The 27,724-nt window shown below is 43.1% G+C and overlaps 1 protein-coding gene across 1 annotated transcript; it reads left to right on the forward strand.

The window, feature by feature from the left end:
• The first annotated feature begins 5,508 nt into the window (after positions 1-5,508).
• On the forward strand, positions 5,509-27,232 carry lrfn5a (leucine rich repeat and fibronectin type III domain containing 5a). Its single transcript, XM_034563649.1, has 8 exons — positions 5,509-5,705; positions 8,218-8,346; positions 8,456-8,636; positions 9,265-9,420; positions 10,336-10,595; positions 12,239-12,706; positions 25,833-26,106; positions 26,312-27,232. The coding sequence occupies exons 1-8, from the start codon at positions 5,509-5,511 to the stop codon at positions 27,230-27,232; spliced, it is 2,586 nt and encodes an 861-aa protein (XP_034419540.1).
• Positions 27,233-27,724: the final 492 nt, after the last annotated feature.

Genomic DNA, 27,724 nt, shown 5'->3' on the forward strand with positions numbered 1-27,724 from the left:
AGAAGGCAATGTGTGTGTATTGTCTTCTGCAGAAATAAATACTGGAAAGATCAACTTCTGAGTCGACTTCTTCTACGCCCTGTTCACGTCCGTTACACTACCTTTAAGCTTAATTACCTTCGCTAGCTACAGCTGATCAAATTTGCCAGCACGCATCAGAAACATCTATGCATGTTATAGGTTGTTTGTGTTATTGAGGCTGTAGGAATCTTTTAATTCCAATATTTTCCGAGACTTCCTGCTCGTGTGTACGTACGTACGTGTCTGTGCGACGTTCGAGCACACAAAGAATGTATTTGCCATCTGTTTGAAATGGAAAACACCCATGCAGATGAGAGTAAAGTGTTTGTTGGTTGGGATCACTTCTGCTTGTTTAACTATGCGTGTTGCTTGCTTGTGGTTGGTTGCTCATATGCTCATATAGGCATGTTGCGTTTGTAGAGCGTGCCTTTTTCTGGTGTGTGTTTGAACTTGCTCGGTGCAGCATTCTCAAAGTAGAGTAATTGAATAAAGAGTAATTTTGATGTATTTAAGCATTCGCTGACCCCTGTTGTTCATGTGGGGGAAGCATAAGGTCTACTCCAGTGGACACACACAAAAAAGAAAGCAAACTTGTTGAAGCGAGAGAAAAGGATGGCAGCGGGTTGGTTAAGTGGCTTGGCATTTGTGCTTCTTTTTGTTATGCATTACATGCTGGTGCAAACAACCAAAGGAACAAGCTCAGAAGAGGATGTAAACTATTAATTCACTCACACACTCAACATTTTAATACACCAGCTAAAATGTTTTCAAGTCGCAACAGCAAATGTACATGCTTGGAATTAAAGTCTGCAAAACGTATATAATCCCACAAGCTTTGAGTATATACGTGATTGATGTGAGTCATGTTTTGTATATCATTGAATCATGCTGTTATTACTTGGTTGTTTATTGATCACCCTCTGTTTCAGCTTTATATATAAAAATAGTGAAAGGAACACAACTATTGGCCTAGATACATGTGACTATTGCTTAGCTGTTATTTCAGAGTTATGGACCGTGCTGTGTGTGTGTGTGTGACACAGTTTCTCAGCTTACTCGTTTTTTGTGGTTGTAAAATAAGCTTTAGAATTCTATTTCCACACGTTGTATCGGTACACAGACACTATGGGAGCGAAGGGACGGTCAAGGAGAGAGAGGCAGCGACGCAAGCTGCACCTCACCCTGCTGACTTTAGGGAAACATTCAGTTCAAAATATATTCAGCACTCTGGTAGTGCTACGATCTTACAGGGATTCTTTGATTTTGAAACATTGGACTAATGATGTGTTATTTAGCCTTTTTGAGGCTATCGCCAATATAGTCAGGCATACATGGGGGTGTATTCCTGCACACTATTTTAAAGTTGTTATTAAGTGTATATCATGAGAAACCAAGCATATATTTAACATCAGATGTCCAGCACCCCGTTGAGCCTGGAATGATCCATTGACTTACGATCACATTGTTCCCCCACTGCGACCGTTCAACCGTGAGATTGGCAGTCGAATCAGGCGAACATCGAGTAGTCGCCTGTTTGGGATGACATTCATCGTGCCGTATGAGTTGTATAAGCAACCTTTCAATCAGAGGTTCAACGTGAACTCTTGATAGTGGAAACAGCAGTTGAGAAAACAGTCAAACAACAGAATAGAAACACAACAGAATAGAAACACAATAGAATAGAAACACAATAGAAAGCGTTTCCAATGAAAACCAAAACGGTGCATAGTACGGTGAAGTTTAAAGCTTTTTGTTTATTTGTGTCACCTGACTCAAGTAAACGCAATGCTCATAAGCAATGTGTAGATGTGTATGATAAATACAATGACAGACACATCTGCCATAATACATATACAATCAACAATCCCATATACCATAACATACAAGTCTATATATTATATTAATCTTTGCATGCTATATTCCATAATAGGTGATTGAAATACCACAGAGCAAATGCGCCATATGTCAACTGAAATAAATGGAATATGTGCTCCAATAATGTGAGATTAATCTCCTATTATTATAACCTGTCGGAGTCTGGAGGAATCCGACAAACACGGGGACAATATAAAGAGCGGTTTCTTGATTTTGCACAAAACCATCGTAGACCGCAATCTAAAAATGCTCATTATGAAATCCAGTCTGTAATGATGCAATTTTCTCTGTCACTTCAATCTTTTGAGGTCCGTGTGGATTGCGGAGCTGTTTGAATAGTATGTTGCGGTAAACAACATTGCTCTTCTCAACAAGGGCCCCAGTGCTCTGAGACTGTTGGAGAACCCTTCACCGTATGAAGTGTTTTCCTAACTCCGACATGACTAATCTATTTTAACAACACAAGTGCCATAGGAAAACTACGTGACGCTCCTCAACAGAGAGCCCTGAAACCCACTGGATGGCACTTTAGGGCGACAGAGTAGTTTCCTACCCTGAAAGGCACGTCCACGCCATGCGTTGAAAGACCGTGGTCGACGAGCTCTTTGCGCGATACAGTTTGCTTAGCTACGTCAGAAAAGGTTGTGAATATTATCAAGAAATACCAGTGGGCTGATTTGGAGATTCATGAAATTGTCTCGGCAGTCTAAATGTGGCCCCTATGACTTCAGATACTATAACCTCTAGTGGCATTAAGGTTCTACTGGACACAGCAACTGGGTTAAAGAGATTACGTGATTGTGTTCAAGACATCGCAAGTTTAAACCCGTCTTAAACCTTAAAACGCAGCTAAGCTACTGACGGTGCAAAGGTCCTATTAAACTTGGACAGAAAGACACTGAGGGACTCGACAGATGGAAATAATACATGGGAAATAAACTTATTTTACAGGATTGCGTATTTGTTCTTAACACTGCAATGTAAGGCAAAGGTGGCGGGAGCTAATTGGATATATATTGTGGAACAAGAAAAAGATGATCGGGAGAAAAAAAACATGTCTGGAGAATCTTCAATCATCGCAGCTCGGCCGCTTCACAGGAGTTTGAACGTGTGAACAATCGCAAGTCGGCGCTTTTATCTGCCAAACCGTTCCGCTGTTTATCCCCGTGAGACTGGAACGCAGCCTAAGATCCGCTTCTTTATATGGAACGTGTGGGGAATCCGTTTGAGCTGTCCGGGAAGCCAATTGTTCGTCAGTAGAGCAAATCACGGGTGGAACTGGCTTTATGGAATAACCTTTCGGGACCCGGGAAAACTTTCAAAGAAGTGGATGGAGCAGGCTGCCCAAGTGTGTGTGTGCGTGCGTGTGTGTGTGTGTGTGTGTTGAAACAGAATCCTATTTTACACACTTACTACAAACAGAGCTTAATGTGTCCTCCTCGCCCATAATCCCTTTGGTTAATTCACCATTCCATTTGGTCCTATACGTCAGCTGAAGCCACACCCAGTCTGTAATTCCGGTGTGCGTTCACGGAGAGGAGTTTGCGTGTAATTGAGCTCAATTCTAGTGTAACCGTTCATGTCTTAAGATGACAATTGATAGTCGGCCCATGCGCTATATGTGTGATTCGAGCTACGCGTATAAGCGTGACAGCGCGGCGCCGCCGCCATCTACCCTACCCCCTAAATGAAATTACGTCTCCCCGTCTTCCTTTGACAGCTTAGCCCTTATTTTAATTAGCTCGTTGTCTGATCTCTTTTATTCCCCCTCTTTCTCTGTGATAATTCTCACTCGTTTCCTTTGCGTTTCTCCGTCTCTCTCACTCATTCGCTCTAATTACTGTACAGTCATCTCTCAGAGTAATTAATGAGCTGACATCTGCCTTTGTGTCACAAGGGTCGCAAGCTTTCTCTCTCTCTCTCTCTCTCTCACCTCTCTCTCTCTCTATCTATCTCTCTCACCTCTCTCTCTCTAGCATATGAGTCATCCGGCTCTCTATTTAGCTGCCGCTCCTTTCTTTCTGCTCTTCTGTCTATTTCACACAAATAGAGAGAGAAAGGGAAAACAGGGTTTGAATGAGCTCCGACGTCACTGCATATTTCTGCTCAGTAATTACGCGGTGAAAAATAAATATATATATATAGTGAGTGGACCGCACTAGACTAGAGAAAGGCGATTGGCTTCTTAGTCAGACCCCGGGTAGTGAGTTGATATATTATGAATATGCAGCAGTAATATGAACCTGCAGCAGGGTTTCATCTCACTGACTGCATTCAGGCAGCAACAAGAAAAGTGTCAATTACTAAAACATAGAGTGAACTGTTCTCACAACACTTCTCACAAACTGTCCTTCTGTCAGCAATTGTAAAGCCCCATGTTGTTGTTGTGCAGGGCCGGCATTAAATATTAAGTCCTGTGAAAAGTCCAACATTAATACAACTGACTTGCCATCAAATACACACCACTCTATTTACTGCAATAATGAGTTTTCACACTAAATCTCCAAAATATATATAAATGTGTTCTTCTTTTGCTATTTTAGAGTATGAGAAGGGGTTACCGAGGCCAAACATGAACCGCCCTCGCCCAGCCTGTTAATGTATTAATGTGCATACGTCTGTGCATGTGTGTGCATGATCCTTTTAATCCTGACTCGCCCGTGTCCTTCAAACCCCAATCAAGGTTGTCATTAATGAGCGTTTTCTCTCCCTGCCTCTAGCTCTCTCTCTAAACCGTTCATAATTAACTACAAGTGTATGTGTGTGTGTGTGTGTGTGTGTGTGTGTGTGTGTGTGTGTGGATGAGCAATAAATGGCTCTAATAAACATCTCCTCTGGTTCGATTAGCGACGGCTAAAAGTTGCTGGTGATTCAACTCCTCGGGGCCTGTGGGTTCATCTCGTCATCGGGATCTGAATCAGTCCAGTCGCCAAGTGCAATACATGTTCAGGAGTCACTCGCTGACGTCCACCATGTTGCACTCATCACCCCTATCTTCAAATGTTTACACTCAACGTTTAATACCGCTCTCTGTATTCAGATATAGAAGGAAGTGCAGTGTGTGATAAGTGTTCGGTTCCAGTGTAGCACGAGGAGATTATACAGTGTGCATAGTGTGCAGCACACAGGATGTCCTCGCACTGCTTCAGACTTTGAAGAAACACTGTAAATATATTAACACCCCACGGCCCCAAATAAGGGGGCAAATTAGGGTCCTCTGGGGTTCAGGTAAAACCAGAAAGATAACGATAAAATAATATCATGATGTTTCACATCCAATTAAACAGCAGAACGTAAGCTACAATAATTAGTAAGCCGTTTTTCAAATGCTCCAAACACAACTCACACGATAGTAAAAATAAGAACTCGAGTATCATATTCATAATTTGCCTTAACAAACCATGTCAATAAGTGGGCCATGATTGCTTATCATTTCATTGAGTGAGGAAATGCCACGGGCTGTTTTGCTATGTTATTCCATTGTGGCCAATACAATGCACGCTAAGTTTCTACTGAAAGAAAACTAAAGTTCAATGTCATTAACGTCTTCCTTTCCTCCTCGCTTTTGTCGCCGTCTGACTTCAGGTGTCGCGTCCAGGTGGGGTGGTAACCATGGAGAGACTCTTGCTGTGTGTGATGCTGGCAGTTGCCATGGCAGTGCGGGCGCAGATCTGCCCGAAGCGCTGCGTCTGTCAGATCCTGTCACCCAACCTGGCGACCCTCTGCGCCAAGAAAGGTCTGCTGTTCGTACCGCCGAACATCGATAAGCACACAGTGGAGCTACGGCTGGCTGACAACTTTGTCACAAGGTAACAGTGACATCACTAACGCTGCTATTAATGGGATACCTCACCCACAAAATTAGCTTTTTAGAAAAAAATCAATTACTCACTCTGTGTTGCGTTAAGTTCTTGGTTTTTCTCTAATTTCTCCACAGTGAACAAATAATAAAAAACATGGCCACGTTTTACAACAGCAAATATGTCTATAGTTGTAAATTAGTATCATTTAACCAGTCGTGCATATGCATATTTGCTAATACTTTACTTTATCCAGGATCGCAGGGTAGCGCGCCTGCCTGATGAAATTATTTGGAATGGTTTCTTTGTCATCGCATTAACATTAACTGCATTAACATTAAGGTGTCAAACTCAGTTTCACCCTGGGCCACATTAGCATTATGGTCGGCCTTAACGGTTGTAACTGTAACTCTGTTTACACTACTCCCTAACATATTGTTAAATAACTGTTAGAATGTAAATGTAAAAATACAAGATAGCAAATGTATCTGTTATTGTAACATACATCTATTTAAATGTATGTGGTCTGGGGCTCACCTGGTCACATACCTGTATGTGGTCTGGGGCTCACCTGGTCACATTCCTTTATGTGGTCTGGGGCTCACCTGGTCACATACCTGTATGTGGTCTGGGGCTCACCTGGTCACATACCTGTATGTGGTCTGGGGCTCACCTGGTCACATACCTGTATGTGGTCTGGGGCTCACCTGGTCACATACCTGTTTGTGGTCTGGGGCTCACCTGGTCACATACCTGTATGTGGTCCGGGGCTCACCTGGTCACATACCTGTATGTGGTCTGGGGCTCACCTGGTCACATACCTGTATGTGGTCTGGGGCTCACCTGGTCACATTCCTGTATGTGGTCTGGGGCTCACCTGCTCACATTCCTTTATGTGGTCTGGGGCTCACCTGGTCACATTCCTGTATGTGGTCTGGGGCTCACCTGGTCACATACCTGTATGTGGTCTGGGGCTCACCTGCTCACATTCCTTTATGTGGTCTGGGGCTCACCTGGTCACATACCTGTATGTGGTCTGGGGCTCACCTGGTCACATTCCTGTATGTGGTCTGGGGCTCACCTGGTCACATACTTGTATGTGGTCTGGGGCTCACCTGGTCACATACCTGTATGTGGTCTGGGGCTCACCTGGTCACATTCCTGTATGTGGTCTGGGGCTCACCTGCTCACCTTCCTTTATGTGGTCTTCTTTAATGTGCCTTCCCTCTGCATCAATCTTTCTCTTCTTGGACATTTTGAGATTATTTGTTGATCTTTTTCAACTTAATCACGTGTTTTTAGTTAAACGCAGATATCGCGGTAGCATTTTGTTCATTCGCGGGTCACAAAATCAACATGCATTGTAAAGCAGCATAAACTTTCATTTTAAGACGATCAAGCCTTTCAAACTGTCGCGGGCCACATAAAATGACATATTTGGTCCGCGGGCCTTGAGTTTGACACCCATGCATTAACCCCTTGTGCAGTGTTTTGGAGTTAATGTAGTGAGTAGCCGCCTAACCTTAAAAAACTTCCTCCAAAACTCAAGAGCTGCTAAACCTGCAACAGAAATACAAAAATGTCACCAACTGGTCAAATCCCATTTTCAATTTTCATCAAAGTTCAGTTGTTAAAAAACATGTTACCAACAAGCTAATAACAAAATTGTCTTGTGTCTTCTCAAAATGTGCTCACTGACCTCTGACATCTGTGTGAATAGTAAAAAAAAAAAAGAAAAAAAAGATTATACATGTGCCATAATGAATTATAGTTGTAGTCCACTATGACAAAGTAAAATACCCTAGCCTCAAGCCACTGGAAGATTAAAAAGTTCATCATGGTGTACAATGTTTCCTACATATGATATTACCACTTCACTAGCATTTCATTATATACAACCAAATGTATAATCTTTGAAGAACTACACAAGCACTTAATGTGTGAGAATGTCCCCTCAAAGCTGTAAACAGAGACACTGATCTATGAAGCGAGAAAGCCCACAGCCTCTCCGGCGTAGATGAATAAGTCGTAGAAGTTTTGGACAGAGCGCCATCGCCCAGGGTGCTTTTCATGATGATACAAGCACATTATCTGAAAGCACTAAAATGAAATAAAACTCATTAGGTGTGAAAAAAAAACAACACATTCTTTGAAGCTGCAGAGTAAGTCATAGTCGGTTCATAGTCAATGATGATTGCATTTCAGTTTAGTGCTTCTGTTCTCTAGGTGGTTGCCATTTGAGAGAGTTTTCGCATTCGCAAACATTTAGTTTAGCTGCACAGGGGAAAAAAAGTAACACCTGTTTTCGTATTATTACTTTGCTTGTAAACACCTTTCCTCTAAAAGATCTCTCTAAATGTTGCAGTTTTTATCTGTAAATTGACGTGAAGCTCAACGGCTTCACGTGTTGGTGTTACTCAACTTTTGCTTCGCTCCAATAGCAGAACCGCTCCTAGAGGACGTCTTGAGATACGCCACATAGCTCTTGTCTTATCTGAATGCTGCTTATCTGTGTCCACAGTGTGAAGAGGAAAGATTTTGCAAACATGACACGGCTGGTGGACCTAACATTATCCAGAAACACCATCTCCTTCATCACACCTCAAGCCTTTACCGATTTAGAAAACCTCAGAGCTCTACACCTCAACAGGTATGGATGCATGCAGCACGATGTTCCCTTGTTAAATGTGAGGTGTTGCAGAAGCTACAAGGTTCTTTTGTTTCCCTTTGTTTCATCAACCCCTCCCTCTCTCTCCCAGTAACCGGTTGACGAGGATAGGCAATGATACATTCAGCGGGATGTCGAAGCTACACCACCTGATTCTGAACAACAACCAGCTGGTGCTGATCCACCAAGGAGCGTTCAACGACCTGCTGGCTCTGGAAGAATTGGACCTCAGTTACAACAACCTGGAAACTATTCCTTGGGAGACCATCCAGGTCAGGATCTGGTTAAACTGCTCCAGCCAAACCAACCAGTCTGGCTAGAGGCCCTTCAAATCCCAAGCACAATAAAATGGCCATAAAAACCTCTTTTGGACATTCGTTTGAAATTGAAATAAAAAGATCTTAAAGGCTTTTGAATTAAACAGGGGCCAATATGTGGACTATTCATTAAGCCTCGCTGACATTTAATTTCTACGTTTTTTCAGTGCTAACAGTTTCAATTTCCCCAATGGTCTCTGCCAGCCAACAAGCAATTTGTATGTAATATAAATGTCAGGGCAATCAGTTTCCTGAAGTACAGTAGTTATAGTCGAGTTTGATGAATAGATGCTGCATTAGATAACTGTGTTTCTCTATTGATTAACCGATGGCTTCGTTGTTTTCAGTTCAACTTTACATTTACAAAATAGACATGTAAACACCGCAATTACACTTGAACATTATCATCACCACGTCACTACTAAAAGGAACAGTGGCAATTGCCAGGATGTTGCAGCCTGGGAAGCCTAAATGACTAAAGATGTATTAAAACAGTCTGTTTTTTTCCCCCAACATTCTTAACGTCCTCCTCTCCTTTCAAAACTACAATGAAAAACTGTATTTCTCTTTGTTATTCCTGCAGAGAATGATTAGCCTCCATACGCTGAGTTTAGACCACAACATGTTGGACTTCATTCCAGAGGGAACATTTTCCCTGCTACAGAAACTCAACCGGCTGGACGTCACCTCTAATAAACTCCAAAAGCTGCCACCGGACCCTCTTTTTCAACGAGCACAGGTATTTTTAGAAGTTATTCACCCCCCCCACACCCCCAGATCAAAATCTTGCAGAAAGGCCTGAAACTCTTAAACACAATCAGGCTCCTCACATAACATTATGTATAATCTTTTACAGAATGTATGTAACTGACCACTGTTGCTCAACAGAGATATGATGACTTTTGATGCCTCCTCATAACTCGAGAAAAGTTGAGCTCTTTTATTTTACATTGTTATAATGTAATTCTTCAAATTTAATTGTTCTAAAGATATTACTGGGGAGAACAGAGTAATTCCATGCTCTGCTTACAGATGAGATGAATAACATTGTGAAGAGTTTTGTTCTTAGGATAAAATGCGGTTGGGCCACTAATTAAATAGCTTCCATAGGGGTGACAATAGGCCCTTTGAACAGTAGCCATTTTGACACATCATAGCAGCATAACATGGGTGTAATTGATCAATTTAATGATGTTCCTATTATATTTAGTGTGTCACAGTTATTCCAGGGAGCGAGCATGCACAATAGCAGTTGCCCTGGCCTCTTCTAAATGGAACAGGGCCATAATGAATGCTATTAATGTGTTCACCATGCAATGACATGGCTTCTGTGCAAAGGGCCTATTCAATCACTGTTTGGAGCATATTTGAACCCTTTCTTCAAATGCATGCAACTACATTTTGAATCATATTTCCTATTTTCTGACCCTAGTGGTTTATACAACCTGGGAAGCAGCTGTCCACATGTTAAAGAAGGAAAATGCATTGTATCACTTTCCTCATCAGATAATGGGAAAATGGGCAAGCTACCACACACTCAACGGCTGGAAACTGGTTGAATTAGACCACTACCTTTTGAATGGATTTGAGTGTACAGCAACATTTTGCTCGACTAATAAAGCTAAAATATGCAATCATTGTTTCACGCTACCAGGTCCTGGCCACGTCAGGGATCATGACCTCCACTTCGTTTGCGTTGTCATTCGGTGGGAACCCTCTCCACTGCAACTGTGAGTTACTGTGGCTGCGGAGGCTGTACAGGGAGGACGACCTGGAGACGTGCGCCTCACCCCAGCAGCTCTCTGGCCGATACTTCTGGTCCGTCCCGGAGGAGGAGTTTCTCTGCGAACCTCCACTCATCACCAGATACTCGCATGAGATGAGGGTGCTTGAAGGGCAGAGAGTTACACTCAGGTACCCCGATCAGTATTCTGACGGAGCTGCAAAAAAAATAGTCTGAATGTGCAAAAAAAAAAAGGGTAGAGATAAACAAAGTTTCCTCCTACAAGCATTCTGCCCGATTGAGTAACACGCAAGCATACAGACACTTACACTCTCTTTTAATTCATAGTTGCACAGGAATATGCAAAATGCCCAACTGATCAACGAAGCACAAGACAGGGACATCACGCTCAAATTTTAAGGAGGTTGAAACTAAATCATGAGCAGGTCTGAGAGATGATGATTACTTCATTTGCATATATATTGGTCACACGCTTCCAATCATGATAGATGTTATGTTTTCAAATATGGAAGTATGGGCAGGAAAGAAGGGGGCAATGGAAATTAATGTGACGCTATTATTCTCTTTCCTTTATTGTGGCTTGTCTTCAGCTGCGCGTATAAGGTGGGAGTCCTAAGGTCAACCCACCTAACATTTATCATCTGGTGCAGTGTCCACGTTAATCCATTCAACAGCCAACGTCAGTCATGTTTCAGGAATGTGTACAGCGAGAGCCTGCAGCAAAGTCCCCGTAGCGCTTATTTATTCATTTCATCATAGCGCTTCACTATAATTACAGCAAATGAAAAATGTCAAAATGACAAGAACACTCCTTATTTTTGATTGCTTATAATTACTTAACCTAAAACTTTGTTTTTAATGCACCAATTTTCCTCAGCAGTGATGCGTGCACCTATGCAAACGATCATTGTAGAAAATCCGCTAGAATGAATGGAAATGTAGTTTTTTCCCCAATATTTAACTTACCTGAGTAATGTTTGTTTTGGCACAATCCATGTCTTATGTGGCATAAGGCCTCAAAGCCATCGTCATTACACAGTTTCCTGTCCTTTCATTGCATTCTCTGCTTCACGACTGAACCACATTAACATGTACGGAGGAGCTAGCAGGTCACACGCATGTAGTTCTTTGGTTTATTGTAACGACATAATAACTCATTCAGAGCTGTAACTATAGGTTGAGTAATGGATCAGTCAGTGGACAGATGATTAACTATTTTATTGTGTATCACTCTATGGTTCAGGCTCCTCAAATGTGATTACGTGCTGGCTTTCTTTGTCCTCACGAGTTCTAAAGGGCCCTTAGAACCTGTGATGGATATTTGTCTGACATGCCACAGACCAGTTTATTCATTGCTAATTAAAGTAAAAGTAAGGAGCCTGAAAATATTTTTACACCTCAAGATTCATCGTCCAAAACTGAAAAATAAATTGAACCTGTAATCATTTAACAGATAAACCTCATCATTGAAAAAATGTGTAATTTATTCAGTGCAAAACTGCCATCCCATTATTCACTAACATATTGCCTTATTCCCTTGTACCTTCTTCCTTGTCCATGTAGGTACTGGAAATAATTAATTTGGTACCCAATAGGTACAGACAACACAGTAATTCAAAAGCTGTAACGTAAAGCAAATTCTAACTTAAATTAATGTGCTCTGCCGACACAGTAGATGCTGTTCAGCCTCTTCCCCTTCCCACTTAAGTTTAAACCAGAAGCTGGAGGGAATCCAGAAATTTCCATGAAGCGATGCTCTGCTTCCACTGTGCAGCTGAGTATATTAATTAATACAGTGTTTCTCTCCTTACAGGTGTAAGGCAAGAGGTGACCCAGAGCCGGCAATCCACTGGATCTCCCCTGAGGGCAAGCTGGTATCTAACTCCTCCAGGACGTTGGTCTACACCAACGGTACTCTGGACATCCTCATCAGTACGGTGAAAGACACAGGCTCCTTCACCTGCATCTCCTCCAACCCTGCCGGCGAAGCCCACCAAACAATAGACCTGGTCATCATAAAACTCCCCCACATCTCCAACAACACCAACAACATCCAGGAGCCCGACCCAGGATCGTCAGACATTTCCACGTCGACCCGAGGCGGAGCCAACGGGAGCAACGTGACGGGCGACGTGAAAGGCGGAGTGGACAAGCGGGTGGTGACGGCCGAGGCCACGTCCTCGACGGCGCTGATAAAGTTCAACTTCCAGAGGACTATCCCCGGCATCAGGATGTTCCAGATACAGTACAACGGGAGCCAAGACGACTCTCTGGTCTACAGGTAAGAATCGCTACGTCACCATGGCGTCCATCAAAGCAAAGTCAGGACAGTTTGCACAATGGAAACGGAACCATGATATGGTCAACGTGGAGGTAGAGAATTACCCAAGTCTGAGCTGTATGGATCAGATTACAGTAGATTAGATGCAATTTTAATGATCCTGCTTGGATCCTGTCGCTAGGACGCCTTACGGCTTCAACTAAGTACAGCATATGACACATACACCAATGGAATGGCTAGTAAATAATGAAACGCGGCTAGTAAATAATGAAACGTGTGAATCATATCAGGGGTATATCAGACCAACAGAAAGATGAAACAGACAAGGGCAGAAAAGACGGCCAGACAAACTGCCACGTGAAAAGGTTTTCCGATCGCCGGTGAAAACCAGCCAAAATGACGCCGCTCGCTCCATCCAGCTGACTCACAAGGACGGCCTTGACAGGGAGCGCCGTCCTACTTGACTTTTGACGTTTGCTCAGGATTACACAGATTACATCGATCTCGCAGGCAATGATTGTTATTTGAGCTAAATATTTACTCCGGTGAAATGGGGGGGGGGGGAGAGAGGGAATTAACAAACAAATAGAGCTTTCATTTGGAAGTCTGTCAGTATTATCTGCCTTTCATATCGGCGCTAATCCCTATACATACTTCATCAGTACGCGTCCTCAGGAAGAGCTGGGGGAGCATTGAGATGGACCGTCTGGGTCAGGATAATGACAACACTCGAGGTTGCCATGTTTTCCCATGAGTTATAGCTCATGGGAAAACATGGCATTGATTTGTGATCCTTGAAAACATTGTGATCCTTGATCTCCCTGCGACTACACCAATATATGATTAACATACACAGATAATTCATAGAAGGGTCTGCTGGTATCATGCGCCTTGCATATTGTTCCTAATCTCTGTGCATAATTTATCAGCTCTTAACCCGGTTCAGAGAATGCATCATCGAGGGGTTGGCGCCGATGGGATTCATAGCTGTCTGTCTCACAAAGATAGAGCGTCATCAATTTTCACATCAAGATAGCCGCTTTCCCTCTCTATCATCTCTTCTTCCCCTCTCTCTCTCTCTCTCTCTCTCTCTCTCTCTCTTTTGTGCTCAAAAGCACACCGAAGCCTTTTTGCATTTGTAAGATCGGCATTCGACAAAAGAAGAAAAAAATATATATATATATATACTCAGCCTTTTAAAAAACACGTTGGAAATGATTACGCCGGAAAGCGCGAAGGCCGCGGAAAAACAACCACTTCCTGTGGGGGCTCGGAAGAGGAGGGGCGATTAGACGGCCTTTCGCCCCGACCCTTCTGCGCTCTGTGACGTCACTCGGTCTTTCTTTCCTCCTGTCTTTTCATCCTCTCCTCTTCCACCCGCTCTCTCTCTCTTCGTCTCTCTGAAGTCATTTGTGTTTCTCCACCTCCATCGACCCATTTTTTTTTTTCATTACCCAAAACACTGAGAAGAAAAGAGGAGAGGGTCAGAGAGGGATATAGAGAATACAAAAGAGGGAGAATGGGGGGGGAACAAAAGGCCAGTAGTGGAAAGCATGAACGGAACGATACATGGGAGAGGTGGCGGGAGTAAGAGGGAAAGACAGACACAAGACAGGACGATGCGTCCTACTGTCACAGACGGGGCACTTACTTTTCAGGTTCAATGAGAGCTTATTGATTTGCCGCACATTGACGTTTGTGCGCTTTATTCCCACAAAGCTCTTGGTTTTAGCTGCATGTTTCCTTCATACTTTGGGTTCGGCTCTCTGCGTAAACAGACGGATAAGTGAGCGATAGTTTAAAGCTTTTACAGGCACATCCTCCCGGGGATGTTAACCTCCCGAGCATGCGATACGCGGCCCATATGAAATGTTATAGTTGTAACATTGTAACTTCTGTATTGATCCCCCTCAAGGTAGCCCCACCCTCCGCTCCTTCCACTGGGAGGTCAAGGTCAGCTAGAAAAGCACTCCTGGATCAGACACAGGGATTCAGTGTCTTGCTCAAGGACACTTGAGACAGGCAGATGTTTACTGATACAGTACTGGTGTTTTAACGCCAGTAATCCTGTTTAAGTGTTGTGTTTCTATTCCGGAGGCGGGCCTACTGCCCGGACGGCCACACAGCAAACCCTTTAGAACTCAGTTCTGGTTTAGTTCAGCATGTAAATGATCAATTTGTTAATATAATGATGGACCTACTAGGGATTATTGTTAAGAGTGAATAATGGCTTCTAAATCCAAATAGCAATTTGAAAAAAGCACAAATTTCAGATCACAAATTGAATTGTATCGTACACAATTAACAGAATGGCAAGTCTGTTTCCACATAAACAATCGAGGTGATTATATCCGCTCAGTAACGTCAAGCGTATGGCGGACAGCTGCTGGGTATCCCAGTTTTGCTTGCTTCATGTGTGAGACTGTGAAGCTAACATTAGCTGAAGCATTTCCAGTGCAAACAAACTGTAGTGTTAGTGATTAGGTGCCCTGTGTCATACAAGCCAACAAGCTGTTGTGTATGTATATAAGCACAACAGCACTTTTAGGTGGCACGATTAACTTTGATAATAGATTAAAGTGAAGTAAACCACTTTGGTAATATCAATAATCAAAGGTTTGGTGAGTGATGCTGATCCCATACACCTTTTGTCAGATTCAGCAATTATCTCAAAAAAGGTGGTGTTCATACATACAAAACAAAGTGCACTATTCCTGCCAATCAGCAACAGGACGAGGCAAAGACGATTGATGTTTAAAGACCTTAAATATCCACGATATAACCAATTTTCTATTGAACACTTTAGAAGATGACTTGAGCCCTTGGAGAACTTCAACATCAAGTAACTGCGTGTTCTCGTATTCCCTGACTATTCTTTTCATGTAGGATTATGATGAATATGCTTGAAACGTACCTATATTGTTTAAAACTTGGGCCAATAGTTTAATTTATGGAAAATGGTTGTAATTAAAGTTTTTATGGGATACATTACTCAAATTGTTCAGCCCTAGTCCAAAATCCTTATAATTAAGTTAGAGATTTAGTTATTTCAGCTTCATGTTTTAACGAGGGACCATCTGTCAACCCATAATTGAGTTAAATTAGTTTTCTTTTGTTAATTTGTCTTCAAGGCACTAAAACAGAGCACAACTATTGTAATGAATTGTACCTTGTATCGTAGGGATCTACATGTATTGGCTTTGTCAAAAGCTCGTATTGCACGGATACCAAAAGAAACATGTTCTTCATTATTCATCCATCCTTCGGTGTCTGTTTTTCTCTTTTCTTTTCCTTCTTGACGGCAAGGAACTCAATTGAGTCATCCACACAGCCATAATCCAAGCCTCAACTGTTGACCCCTTCTTTCAAGGTCAGGTCAAGGGAAGGCTTATGTTGCTGAAATAATGTGCTGACCTTTTACAAATGACTTATCGTGCAGATTTTGACCTTTACACCTCGCTGGTTTTATTGAACAATCCACAGCCGGCATCGAAAACGTGGACCACAAAACGGCCACGAAGTAGAATGTGCTCTTAATTAGACGTAGAGCCAATCAGTGCTCTCCATTAAGGGTTGGGATGAATGCAAGCCACTCTGGTATTATGGAAAGATATAATTCACAAATCATAGGATGTATCATAGCGTGTATTGTTTAGTCAATGAATAGAAATATATAGATAAAAAACAATAAGGTATTTAACATGAAATGTATTAAATATGTATGTAATAATCAATTTTATAGCAATAATAAGCTATTGTTAAGGTACCAACATTTGGGTTGGATTATGCCTTTAATTGGACCTTTGGACTTTGAAACCTTTGTTCTTGTCACCCGTTCATACACAGCAGTACCCTTTCATTCCTCATCACAGGTTTTTGTCTGAAAGAAGAAGTATAAAATATTACCCAGTTATATCTTACTATTTCAACCCATTCAATCATTGGGAACCACTGGTTTAAATTGTATTGTAAACCAGGAGATATGTAATGATGATAATTACACTGAGATAAAATATAATAATAAGAAAGACACTAAATCAAGAAAATATATAAAAAGGTATATGAATATGAATACATATGTATTGAATATTGGAATGTGCATTGTATTGACCTGTGTGTAATGGCCTTTAAAATATCTGTATGAGAAGAAAAATGTACCTTGAAACCAGAGCTGTAAAGATAACAACACACACACACAAAACCCATTCGACCTCGATCCCAGTCCTCATCTGCTCTGCCTGTTGTTCATTCAACGGTTGTTTTCTGCTCCAGCAGACCCATCGAGCTACAGGGGCTGGTTGCCATTTGCCAGAAAAAAATACACATCAAGCAAATTGTGTGGCAAGCTTCTTGATGAGGCTACACAACAGGGGATGGGGGATGAATCCAGGCTTTTAAAAAGGCACTCTCTCCCTGTGTCTCTCTCACACTAGCAGGAAGTAGTTTATCCTTGCCTTTGGTCCCTGCAGCCCAGGTATAACCCCTTGCTCAGCTGTGCTTAAGGCGTGAACAAACATCCGCCTTCCGTAATGTTCCATTTGTGATTTTATAGCACCATAAACACATTGCAGGGCATAACGTAACAGTGTTATTGTTGTAAGTCGTCTGAGAGGTTTTAAACAGGGGGCGGGGGGATTACCACAGCAGTAAGGATGATTCTAAAGGGAAGGCAGAGTTGTAAAAGGCAGTAAAGGAAGCAAGGAAGTAAGGAGGGTAAGAGGGAGACAAACGGAAAATGAAGAAGATTTATGTTACTGTTCAATCAGATGAGGGGAACTAAATTGTGTGGAAAGTTTAAGGGAAGGAATGACAAAAGGAAGAGAAAACAAGGAGGGAAGAAGGGAAGAACTAACAGCAGAAAGAGGTTGCGAGCAAAGGGAGGATTATTAAGTGGCAAGAAGAATGGCCCCCCCAGGGGGGGGGGGTGACCAAGGAAGAAGATTTGAGAGGACAGATGGATTAAAAAAGAGAGAGATTGGAGAAAAGAAGGAGTTCTTAAGAAAGAAAGGCGTAAAACAAGGCAAAAGTTTGAAATCAGTGAGGATGAGAAGAAAAAGAAGGGTAGTAGGAAATGGAAAGAAAGACAGAACTATGATCAAAAGAAAAACGGATGGTTGGAAGGTCAAAGAAAGCAGAGAATCGGAAGGAAGGAATAGAAAGAACGACTGAAAACTGAGAACAAAAGTAATTCCATGAAGGAGATGGAAAACAAGAGGGAACAAAATAATGATGTCCGGGAGATTAAAAACAACAGACTGTTAGAGTAGAACAAAGTAAGAGTAGATAATGGAAGAAATTACAGTGTGAAGGAAGAGAGTGTGGAAGGAGCCAAACATAAAGAGAAATGTGGATGAGTCAGCATAACTGGAGGAACGGAGCTGAGCTGGGCAGATGGAGGTCTTTACTGAGCCACAGCTTGTGCTGAAAGGTCTTCCCCACATCTGGGAGAGCTCCACTTGCACGGCACCTTGCTGTGTTCTCCGCCACACTTGTTCCTACTGAGCTCAGCAGTCCTGAGATCCTTGGGTTGGATTTAGGAATTGGCAAAAATAGAAAAGCAGATTCTTTATTATGGCGTTCATGCTCTGCCACACCTTCAGTAAATGCACATATACCCCGAAGAGGCAGTGAATATACACCAAACTCGTGTCAAAGTCGTTTCATTTGTCCGTAACCTTTGAATATTCTGATGTTAATTAGAAGAAACATTTGTTTTCGTTGGTAAGAGATGAGTATTCGCAGAATATATAAGAAGCTAAACTCAGCTGTTTGATAATGTTTATTTGTATCCCCAGTTTTTTTTAGTGTGACGATGATCCTGTGAAAAACAAATCAAAGGATGGCACTAATTACAGTTTTTAAATGTACGATCATCCACTCTGGCATTAAAAAAATGAAAAGCTGTTTTCACGGGGAACTGTAATGTTGTGACTGGAATTAGAATACTGATTTTCTTTAACTGTTCAGTGTTGAAAAATATGATCCTTTTTGTATCTTCTCAGTAAGACTCTCCGTTGCTGGAGTGGAATCTGTGGACGGTGGAATCATTGCTTGGCCACCAGATATGTGGCTCTGAGCCCGGCTCCGAACGTGGTTTAATAAAAGAAATAAATGGACGGGGAGGTGTTAGCAAAGCCTACCTGGCCGGGGCTTAGAATCCCCGTTCCACCTCTGACTACAAGCTGTGTGGGTGCTTGTTAACCATTAGCTCAGGAATCAGGGGCATTATGCATGGAAAATCAGAGATAAGAAGCTAGCTCCTGAAGTGTTTCTGTCTGCCTTAGAGACTCAGGCCTATTAGCGTGGCAGAGTGCCATCTGCTGTGTAAGCCACATTAGTTCCGAGGTCAAGAGTAACAGGGCCGCCATTAATCCTCTTCTCTTTGTGCTTAAAAACCAGTTCTTCGTAACTGGTTTGATTGTACTCCTGGCACACCTCAGTGTGTTGTGTGTTGGTGTCCCAGTTCTGAATTATATTAGTTCAGTTCAGTTTATGTTCCGGCACATTTATTCTAAATGCAACACATGCAGTTGTGAAAGTGGTCACTGTGAATAAAACTGAAGCATTTTATCAACAATAAAACAACACACATACGACCAAAAAAAAAGGTGCTGGCTTAAGCCTGAGCTACTACTTATTACCCGATACCCTCTACTCCAGTGGTCACCAACCTTTTTAAGCCCAAGATCCCTGACCTCTGCCTTGGTGACAGGCAAGATCTCCCTATTGAGGCGTTGAGAGAAAAACACTGTCCAGACTGGACTTACAACTTGAGGCTTTTTATTTGGCTTAATTGTAATTTAATTCAATTAAACACTTTGGTCCAGCTTTCAAATTGATGTGATCAAGAACACACTAAATGACTTAATTTCAGTGCAACATAAAAAGGAAATTATTTATTAACCGCACACAATATGAGGAAGAGAGGGCAGGATGAACTACCAATATTAATGTTATATTTATCAACTGAAGCTACAACACAACACTGACAACATGCTCAGTTAGTTACTAATGTAAGTGCAGTTCAGCTCTGTGTCCAATCACAATGCCATCAGAAGTCATGTGACTCCAGTCTGTGAGATGTCTGTGACTGAACACTGTCTGTGAGCTTGTAGTTGGGCTCATCAGCACTGAGGCAGTCTGTGAGCCGGCTCCTGGATTTTGATTTGGTGATTTTCTGAACTCCACTTATGCAGTTTTCGGGACAAATTTGGCATTCATGAACGTTTTTCTTATCTGGGTTTCGTTCTGAACTTAGAAGATAACAACAATAAAGTGCAACCTGTGAAAAACTAAACAAAACAAGTTCGAAATATTTGGAAATAAAGAGTTTTACTGAGTTTTACACTGAATCTAAAAACAACAATATCGTGCAACCTGTGCAAAACAAAATTAGTACAGATATGTGTGAGCCATCATGATTTAACAGCATTAGTGGCTGCAATGAGTCCGCTTTCCACTACAACTCTTTTTAAAACGGGGTTGGAGGCTTGATACGGCCACTCAATTCATGCTCAATGTTGAGCTTTTGTTTTGAAGGGTAACAGCAGAAAAGCCGACCTCACGCAGGTAGGGCCTGGCGAATCGCCAAGAATCTTGGCCGTCGCGCATGCGCAGGCGTAACCTGTTAACAGCGAAACATAAACATTTACGTGAAGGTACAGGCATTTCAACATGTATTTATTAATGACTTAGTTTTATGTCCATGTGCTTTGTAATTTGTGTAATATGTGAAGTTCTCAATAAAGGTCTTTCTGCATGTCCCCCTGAGCCCCACCTGTAGCCCCACGGTGGACTACGTTCCCCTCATCGGGGGAGCACAGCTGAGAACACTTCGGCTGTGGAAGAACACATGAATCAGAAGGAGATCTTTTCTGACGCCGATCTTCACTTCAGAAAATGTTCGAGAACGAGGAACAATGTGTTTCTGAATTTATTTTCATTTTATTTTGGAGAGCGACAGGGAGCATCTCTGAGATCGCCATCGACGGGTTGGCGACCACTGCTCTACTCAACCAAACAAACAACAATGAAGTATAATAAAGAACCACAAAATCGGAAATCAGAAGAAAATACACAAAAACAAAAGCAAACCATAAGTCCATTTCTCAGTGTTGATCAAAATGATAAAGAATCACAAATACAGTCAAATATTAACCTCAGAACTCTGACGATAAATTCATAACTCCTTTTCACCGTTGGCCCTAATCCTCTTCCATAATTTAGTGTTTGCATTATATAATAGCAAAAGAAGAAGAACGTGAGAGTATGAGGATAACACATGTTTAAAAAGTGCTGTGTAAAGATAAGTTTTTTAAAACCCATAACTGCTTCTGCATGCTATTTTCTTGGCTTATCTGACAAAGTTTTCATTTTCCAGGCTATTTAATTTAGAGTAGCTTGCATTGCGGTAGCATGGGAGGCTTTAGCCAGAAGCACTGAATACCATTTTCTGAAATAATTGGACAACCTACTTTTAGATATCTGTGACCCACATTTTGGTCCCATCTCTGTTTGGGCAACATTGCTGTGCACATTTTAAAATGTCTTATTTTGTGATATTTGTATTTTATTTCATTAAATTCAAACACACTATTGAAAGTGTTAAAATAGGAGCCCGCTGATATTTGCAAAAAATGTTCCTCCTCTCTTTTAAATGAAAATATTTCACAACTAAAGGAGCTCAATTAGCCGGGATGGTATTTTATAAAGTTGCAGATGTTAGAATATAATGGAAATGTTCCTTTGAGCTTTTTACAAATACATTTTCAAGATATTTGAGTCGAACAATCTTGCCAAATATGAGATATAACGAGTCAGTTATCCAGCCACAGGTGTGCTTGTGGATTGTGTTACATGTTAACTGAGCCAGGCAGCTGGCTCCACTTGTTTTCTAGTCTTTGTGAACTTAAGCTAAGCGAGTGAAACCAAGTGGAATAGTGGTTTCACACGGCCAGGCGTGAGTCTCTGAGAAAGCTCCAAAGCTCAATGAAATACACGGAAATGACCTTCAGATACCCCTTATCGCACGGCTCCAGCTCGACCTGGAAGCCCTCGCCCTTGTGTGTTGAATCATTGCCTCGAACGTATTCCTGCCGGAAGAATGCGCGTTTGCCATCTGCGGGCTTTGTCCGATATTTAGTGAAATGGCCCGAAAATAGAACAATCTGGTCTCATAGTTCACTGTTGTGTGCATGGAGGCGATCCTTTGTCTTCAGTCAAAAAGTAGAGAGAGAGCAACTAATGGAGCGAGAGCGCCTCGGCGTCCACCGTGGCGTTCGGGGTGAGGGAAGCTAAAGTTGATTAACACGCACAAACATCCGAGCAGGGAGGTACGCCAGCATGCGCAGAGGTATCTGTGATGAATGTTGGCAGAGAGCCAGACACTGGGAAGAAGAGGCTGTCATGGGAGGGGAATATTACTGTCATAGAACTCTCACACACACACACACACACACACACACACACATAATATACTGCAGACACATATAGACATAAGTACACAAATGCATACTCATAGAGGAGCATGCACACAGACACTCATGTAATGAAAGCGTAATGAAACCCAGAAACACACAACACACACACCCACACACACACACACACACACACACACAGAGGGGCCCTGGGCTGAGGGCTTGGCAGAACAGAGTAGATAGATTAGTGTAATAGTCTCGGCCAAGGCAATCATCTGCCCACTGTAGGGCTTCAAATACTGGCAGCAAGATCCTGCTCAGACACAAAGAAATTAACCACAATGAATGAGTCAGTTTGGATGATTTCACAATCATAACGGCTCACACTGTCGGGGGAATAATCGTATGCGAGCCCCCCCCCCCCCCAAAAAAAAGAGAGAAGCCACTAAATTTGCATGAGAAACACATTGTCGATATCCCCATGGTGCGTCGCATCTATGAATTGTGAATGGCAGCGGCTTGGCTTACACGTCGACGGTGGATACTCGCCATGCAACGTCAGTTTTGTCAGTCCGGTTGGATGGATTATTATTTTTTTGGGGCCAGGTCAGGTCAGGTCAGAGTCATGTAGCTAATGGTTTCTTGGAAGCGGGTATTCCTGAGGTGGAGAGAAGAGAGAGAGAGATCTCTTCCCGTTGACGTGTGGCGAAGGGGCAGACGAAAGCCCTCAAACGAGGGACCTCGTAGCTGCCACTTTCATGGATTTTAAAATCACAACTGTCTGCCTTCACTGTAAACACGGCGTACTAATAGACACCCTAGATGACCTCAGAGATGTACGGGAGCTTTTGTGGTTCTTTCCATCTCGTGTGGAAACCAGCGGAGAAGACCGACATCGGCAACTCAAGTCTTAAGACTGACATGTTAGAGACTAGTCTCCCTCTTCAAATATCGGAGGAATGGGACACCAGTATGCCATCTTATCAAGGGGCTTTTTAACCGCTTTCAATTCTTAAAGGCATAAAACACACAAGCCTATAAAGGCCATTAGTTGTTTATTATATTTAAATAAGGCATAAAGAGTTATGTACATCCCCTATTGATGGTGATTTAGAGCTTTGTCTGATTAAACGAGACGAAGCTCGATCGAGACGTGCTTATTATTCTTGTTCATAATACATCGTTATAGGGAGGTCAGGTACAGATAATGGGCAGAGAATGGCCTTGTAGCTGTTTGTGAGACTGCAGCAGTCAAAGATTGAGAGAGTGGGCGGAGAAAACATTCACGTCGGGGTGTCCTTCGACACTTAGAACGTATTCCACGGTCAGCCAGTACCGCCAGTTTCATTATGTACTGCGATATCAACGTGTTGCTGTGGAGAGAATGCGCCTTGTCTTACGTTCCCACAGTTTTCTGAGATGAAGAAGAAAAACACTTACTTTTATGATCGCCAAGGGAAACACACACACATACACACACACACACACACACACACTGGTGTCAAGTACCCGCATTACATAAAATTCCATTTCATTTAGCTGATGTTTTTATCTAAAGCGACTTACAATCACACACCGTAGACACAGCTACGGGGAGCAATAAGTGTCACGTCAACAAGGGCTAGCAGAGCCGGGGATCGAACCGCCGATCCTTTGATTGAAAGACGGACCTGCTACCCGCTGACGACTGACCCACAGTCGCCACATCAAATACCCACCGACTGAGCTACTGCCGCCCCAAGAAAAGTCCAGAATTGAATGTGGGATGTTGCTGTTTTATGGCAGAGTCTTTTCAATTAGAGTAGAGTCTTTTTTTCTTATACCGTCATTTAAATCAAATATTTGAAGAACTGAGAGTTTCTGAAGGCATTTAGGGTCAAGACATTTTCCCAAAACAATATCCATGACCTTTCTATTCTACCCACTATATAAATACATATCCCAGAGATAAATAAAAAAGAAGACGAACCCAGGGACACTTTATTCAACACTAAGATAGTGATGCTTTGCTGACTACACACACAACCACACACACACACACACACACTTCCATGCGCACAAATGAAGCCCAAGGCCACGGCAATAATAAGGAAATTAATCTCTGTCCGCATATGTATATGTATACAAATGAAGCCGGTCGGTGCCGGCGACATTCTCTCCGATCGTTAACCCGCACACTTCAATGTCACTCCTCGTGTCCCAACACAGAAATAATGGCATGGCGACTGTGTGCCGGGACCAAGGATCACCACCCTCGTGATGAGAACATCACGAGAAGCAAAGAGGAGAACACTCATGGTCACCCGGTGTTCAGATGCTCCGATCAGTATTCATGGGGGTCAACTAGATGCTCGCACACACACTCACACACACTCCTACAGCCTTGTGCTGTTATTCCACCGAGGGCACACTAATGACCTATACCGCTACATTCATTCCCTGGCTCTTAACGCTGAACATTAAACTGCGCCATGTCTCCTAACCTTCACTTAACTCGAGATCTCCACCAGATGCTTAATCCGGCCAAAACAGCCCTCGGCCCCTCTCGAGGCCGTGAGCTGTGAACTAGCCACCCTCTTTGATTTTAATGATGAATTTCATTAGCATTTTAACGAAGGGGAATCCAGAAAGAGCTGACGAGTCCCTTTTTAAGGGAAACATGAAGCACAAATGTGCAAATCATCTCATCGGCGTGTCAAGTGTCTAGGGAGGAATAACCAGCTTCACTCAAAGTGGCAAGGCCACCCTTTGTATTTGTCGTAAACAATATCCCGATTCATCCACCTTGAATTCATTGAAAACTACTCCCCTTGTATGTTTTGTTCGCAAGACCTGAAGATGAAAGCTTTTGGAAAAGCAATGACATCGCTCCGAATCCGTGGAATAATAAACCATCTAATTGGTCGGCTGTTTTGCTGATGATTCAGCACCAAGCTATATTACACAGCGGAGTTGCGTGCATTAATTATTCTCGGTTGAGTTTTTTATTTGTATTCATTCTTCTTCCTTTAACAATATACAGTAGTTTATTTTTCCTATGGAGGAAGCTGCTACAGGCATTTAATAAACGAATCAGACTGTAAACGTACAAAAAGCATATGTGTTTGTTAATATCACACACACTTGTACCGGCAAATGAAAACGATTGTAGGGTTTCCAAGTTGTTTGAAGCTGCTTACTTCACATACAGTCCACATATAAACACGTATAATAATGTTTGTGAAAAGGTGTTGCTTGAGAACCACAGAGAACTACAACCCGACTGAGCTTTTTGGTGTGTTTTAGCTCATTGTTTTTGGTTTTATAGCCCATGACTTCACTATTTTAGTTCACTCTTACCGTGCAATGGAGCAGGTTCATTAGCTGCCCAGCAACAAACAGACAACGTTACATATCCTGGCCAGGTGTGTACTTAAGAAACAATTAGCGAGCATGTTCACCATATCAACGCACTACGTCAGTGTTGATCTTCTTGTGTTTTGCACAGGTCTAATTTGTGTCCCGGGTGAATAAACACCAGCACCAACCTCATGTCGGATTATAGAAATTCATTTTTGTTTGAGGAAATTGGTCCAAATGGGAATCCAAATCTTACCGGTGAATTCCTCCTTGTTCATTGTACATTGTTCTTCCTTTAAAGGGCGTCTAGTCTGCTGATGCTGCCAAAGATTAAATTGGACTTCCTGTCTCTTCCTGTCTCTTTGCCACAGAATGATCCCGCCGTCAAGCAAGAACTTTCTGGTCAACAACCTGGCGGCAGGGACCCAGTACGACCTGTGCGTTCTGGCCATCTACGACGATGTCATCACCTCTCTGACGGCGACGCGCGTCGTCGGCTGCGTGCAGTTCACCACCGAGTCGGAGTACATGAGGTGTCATTTCATGCAGTCTCAGTTCCTCGGCGGGACCATGATCATCATCATCGGAGGGATAATCGTGGCTTCGGTGCTCGTTTTCATCATCATTCTGATGATACGGTACAAGGTGGGTCTCTCTCTCTGTCTTTCTCGCCTAATGCATTCTGACCAGAAGGTGATGGAATATGTCATTAAGCAGGAAGACAAGCAAGACATGTTTGGCCATATTAGATACAGCATATCACAGCCACAGGGGAAGGAGTTCATATGCAAACATTTGAGAGAAAAAAAAGAATGATCACCTTAAAGTTTCCATCCGTCTTTCTCCTCAGGTGTGTAACCCTGGTGAGGGCGGTAAAGGCGTTTCGTTGTCAATGACCAACGTCCACTCACAGACCAACGGGCAGCAGTCACAGGGATGCACCGTGACTCCCAGCTCCTCCAAACACGGCTCAATCGGATTCGACGACTTCTCGGGGGGCACGAAGAAGAGGAGCGGCGCGGCAGCGGGCGGGGAATTGAGTAAGGATACGATAACTCAGTCGTCCGACTCGTCCCTGCCTGACTGCTCCACGACCACGTCGGTTCTCAGCCAGCCGTGGGGAGCCAGAAGTCCGACAGCCGGAGCCGACGAGGAGAGAGCGCAGGCCGGCGTCTCGTCGCCCACCGGCGCCACCGGTTCTCTGACCAAGACGAAGCGGAAGCCCGCTCCGGGTAAGCCGGGCGCGGCTTGCTCCAAAGCCTTGGCCCCTGCTGAAAACCTCCCCTCCGACTCCCATCGCCCTCCTTCCTCCTCCTTCACCAATGCCTCCTCGGCTCTCCTCCACTCCATCCCGCTGGAGAACCTCAACACCAACCGCAACAACTCCACCTCTCTCAACCAAAACCCGTATTCCGTCCCCCCTTCCCCTTTCTCCAGCCCTCTTGCCACCCTGAGCCCCGTGCCCTCCACCCGGTTTCGAGAGACGCCGATCCTGCGCAGGGCTCCCCGCGCCTCCGCCTCCGCCAAGTACCAGACTCTCCCTGTGGAGGAGGCCGGGAGGAGCAGGGCGAGGAGGAGGTACTCGCTCAGCGAAGGAGGCTCAAAGACTCACTCGCCCCATCAGGGAGCAGGAGGAGCGCCCAAAGTAGGGCGCATAATGCGCAACAAAAGGAGCCAATCGATGAGCGGGATCCTACTCCCGAAAGACGGGGACGGAGACTCGGAAAAAGGGCGGTGCGATTCGGACTGGATCTTAGAGAGCACGGTTTGAACTGGAAACGAGAAAACAACCATAAGATTAACTTTGAGTCATCCATATCTGTGTATCTTTTGTATGAGTGTACGTGTGAGGTTTTCGTGTGTCATTTTGAATTTCTCTCGAGGTGTATGAGCGAAGGCTACAGTGTGTTTGTGCGTGTTGTTGACACTTTGTATGTGGGTTTTTTGGTGTGTACAGTTTGTATGTGTGTGTTCATGTCGGAAACCTGTGTTTCTAGAAGTTTGAAAGGGTGATTGTGTGTTTCTGGGTGAAAGCGTGAACATATCTTTTTTTTTTCTTTCTTTTTTCTTATTTTCATAATTTTTTCTCCGCGATTCTTTGTATTCAGTTTACAGTTTTCTTTTTCCACCTGAACAGTTTCCTATCTGGTTTTCAGTCATACGCCGAGTGGATAATAATTTGCCTTGTCTCGTAGCGTTGAGTTGTCTTGTCGGTTCCACTTTATAGCACAAAACAAGACAATGGGCTCGCCACGTCATCCCC

This window comes from Cyclopterus lumpus, chromosome 22 (assembly GCF_009769545.1).
Source record: "Cyclopterus lumpus isolate fCycLum1 chromosome 22, fCycLum1.pri, whole genome shotgun sequence".
Lineage (NCBI taxonomy): Eukaryota > Metazoa > Chordata > Actinopteri > Perciformes > Cyclopteridae > Cyclopterus > Cyclopterus lumpus.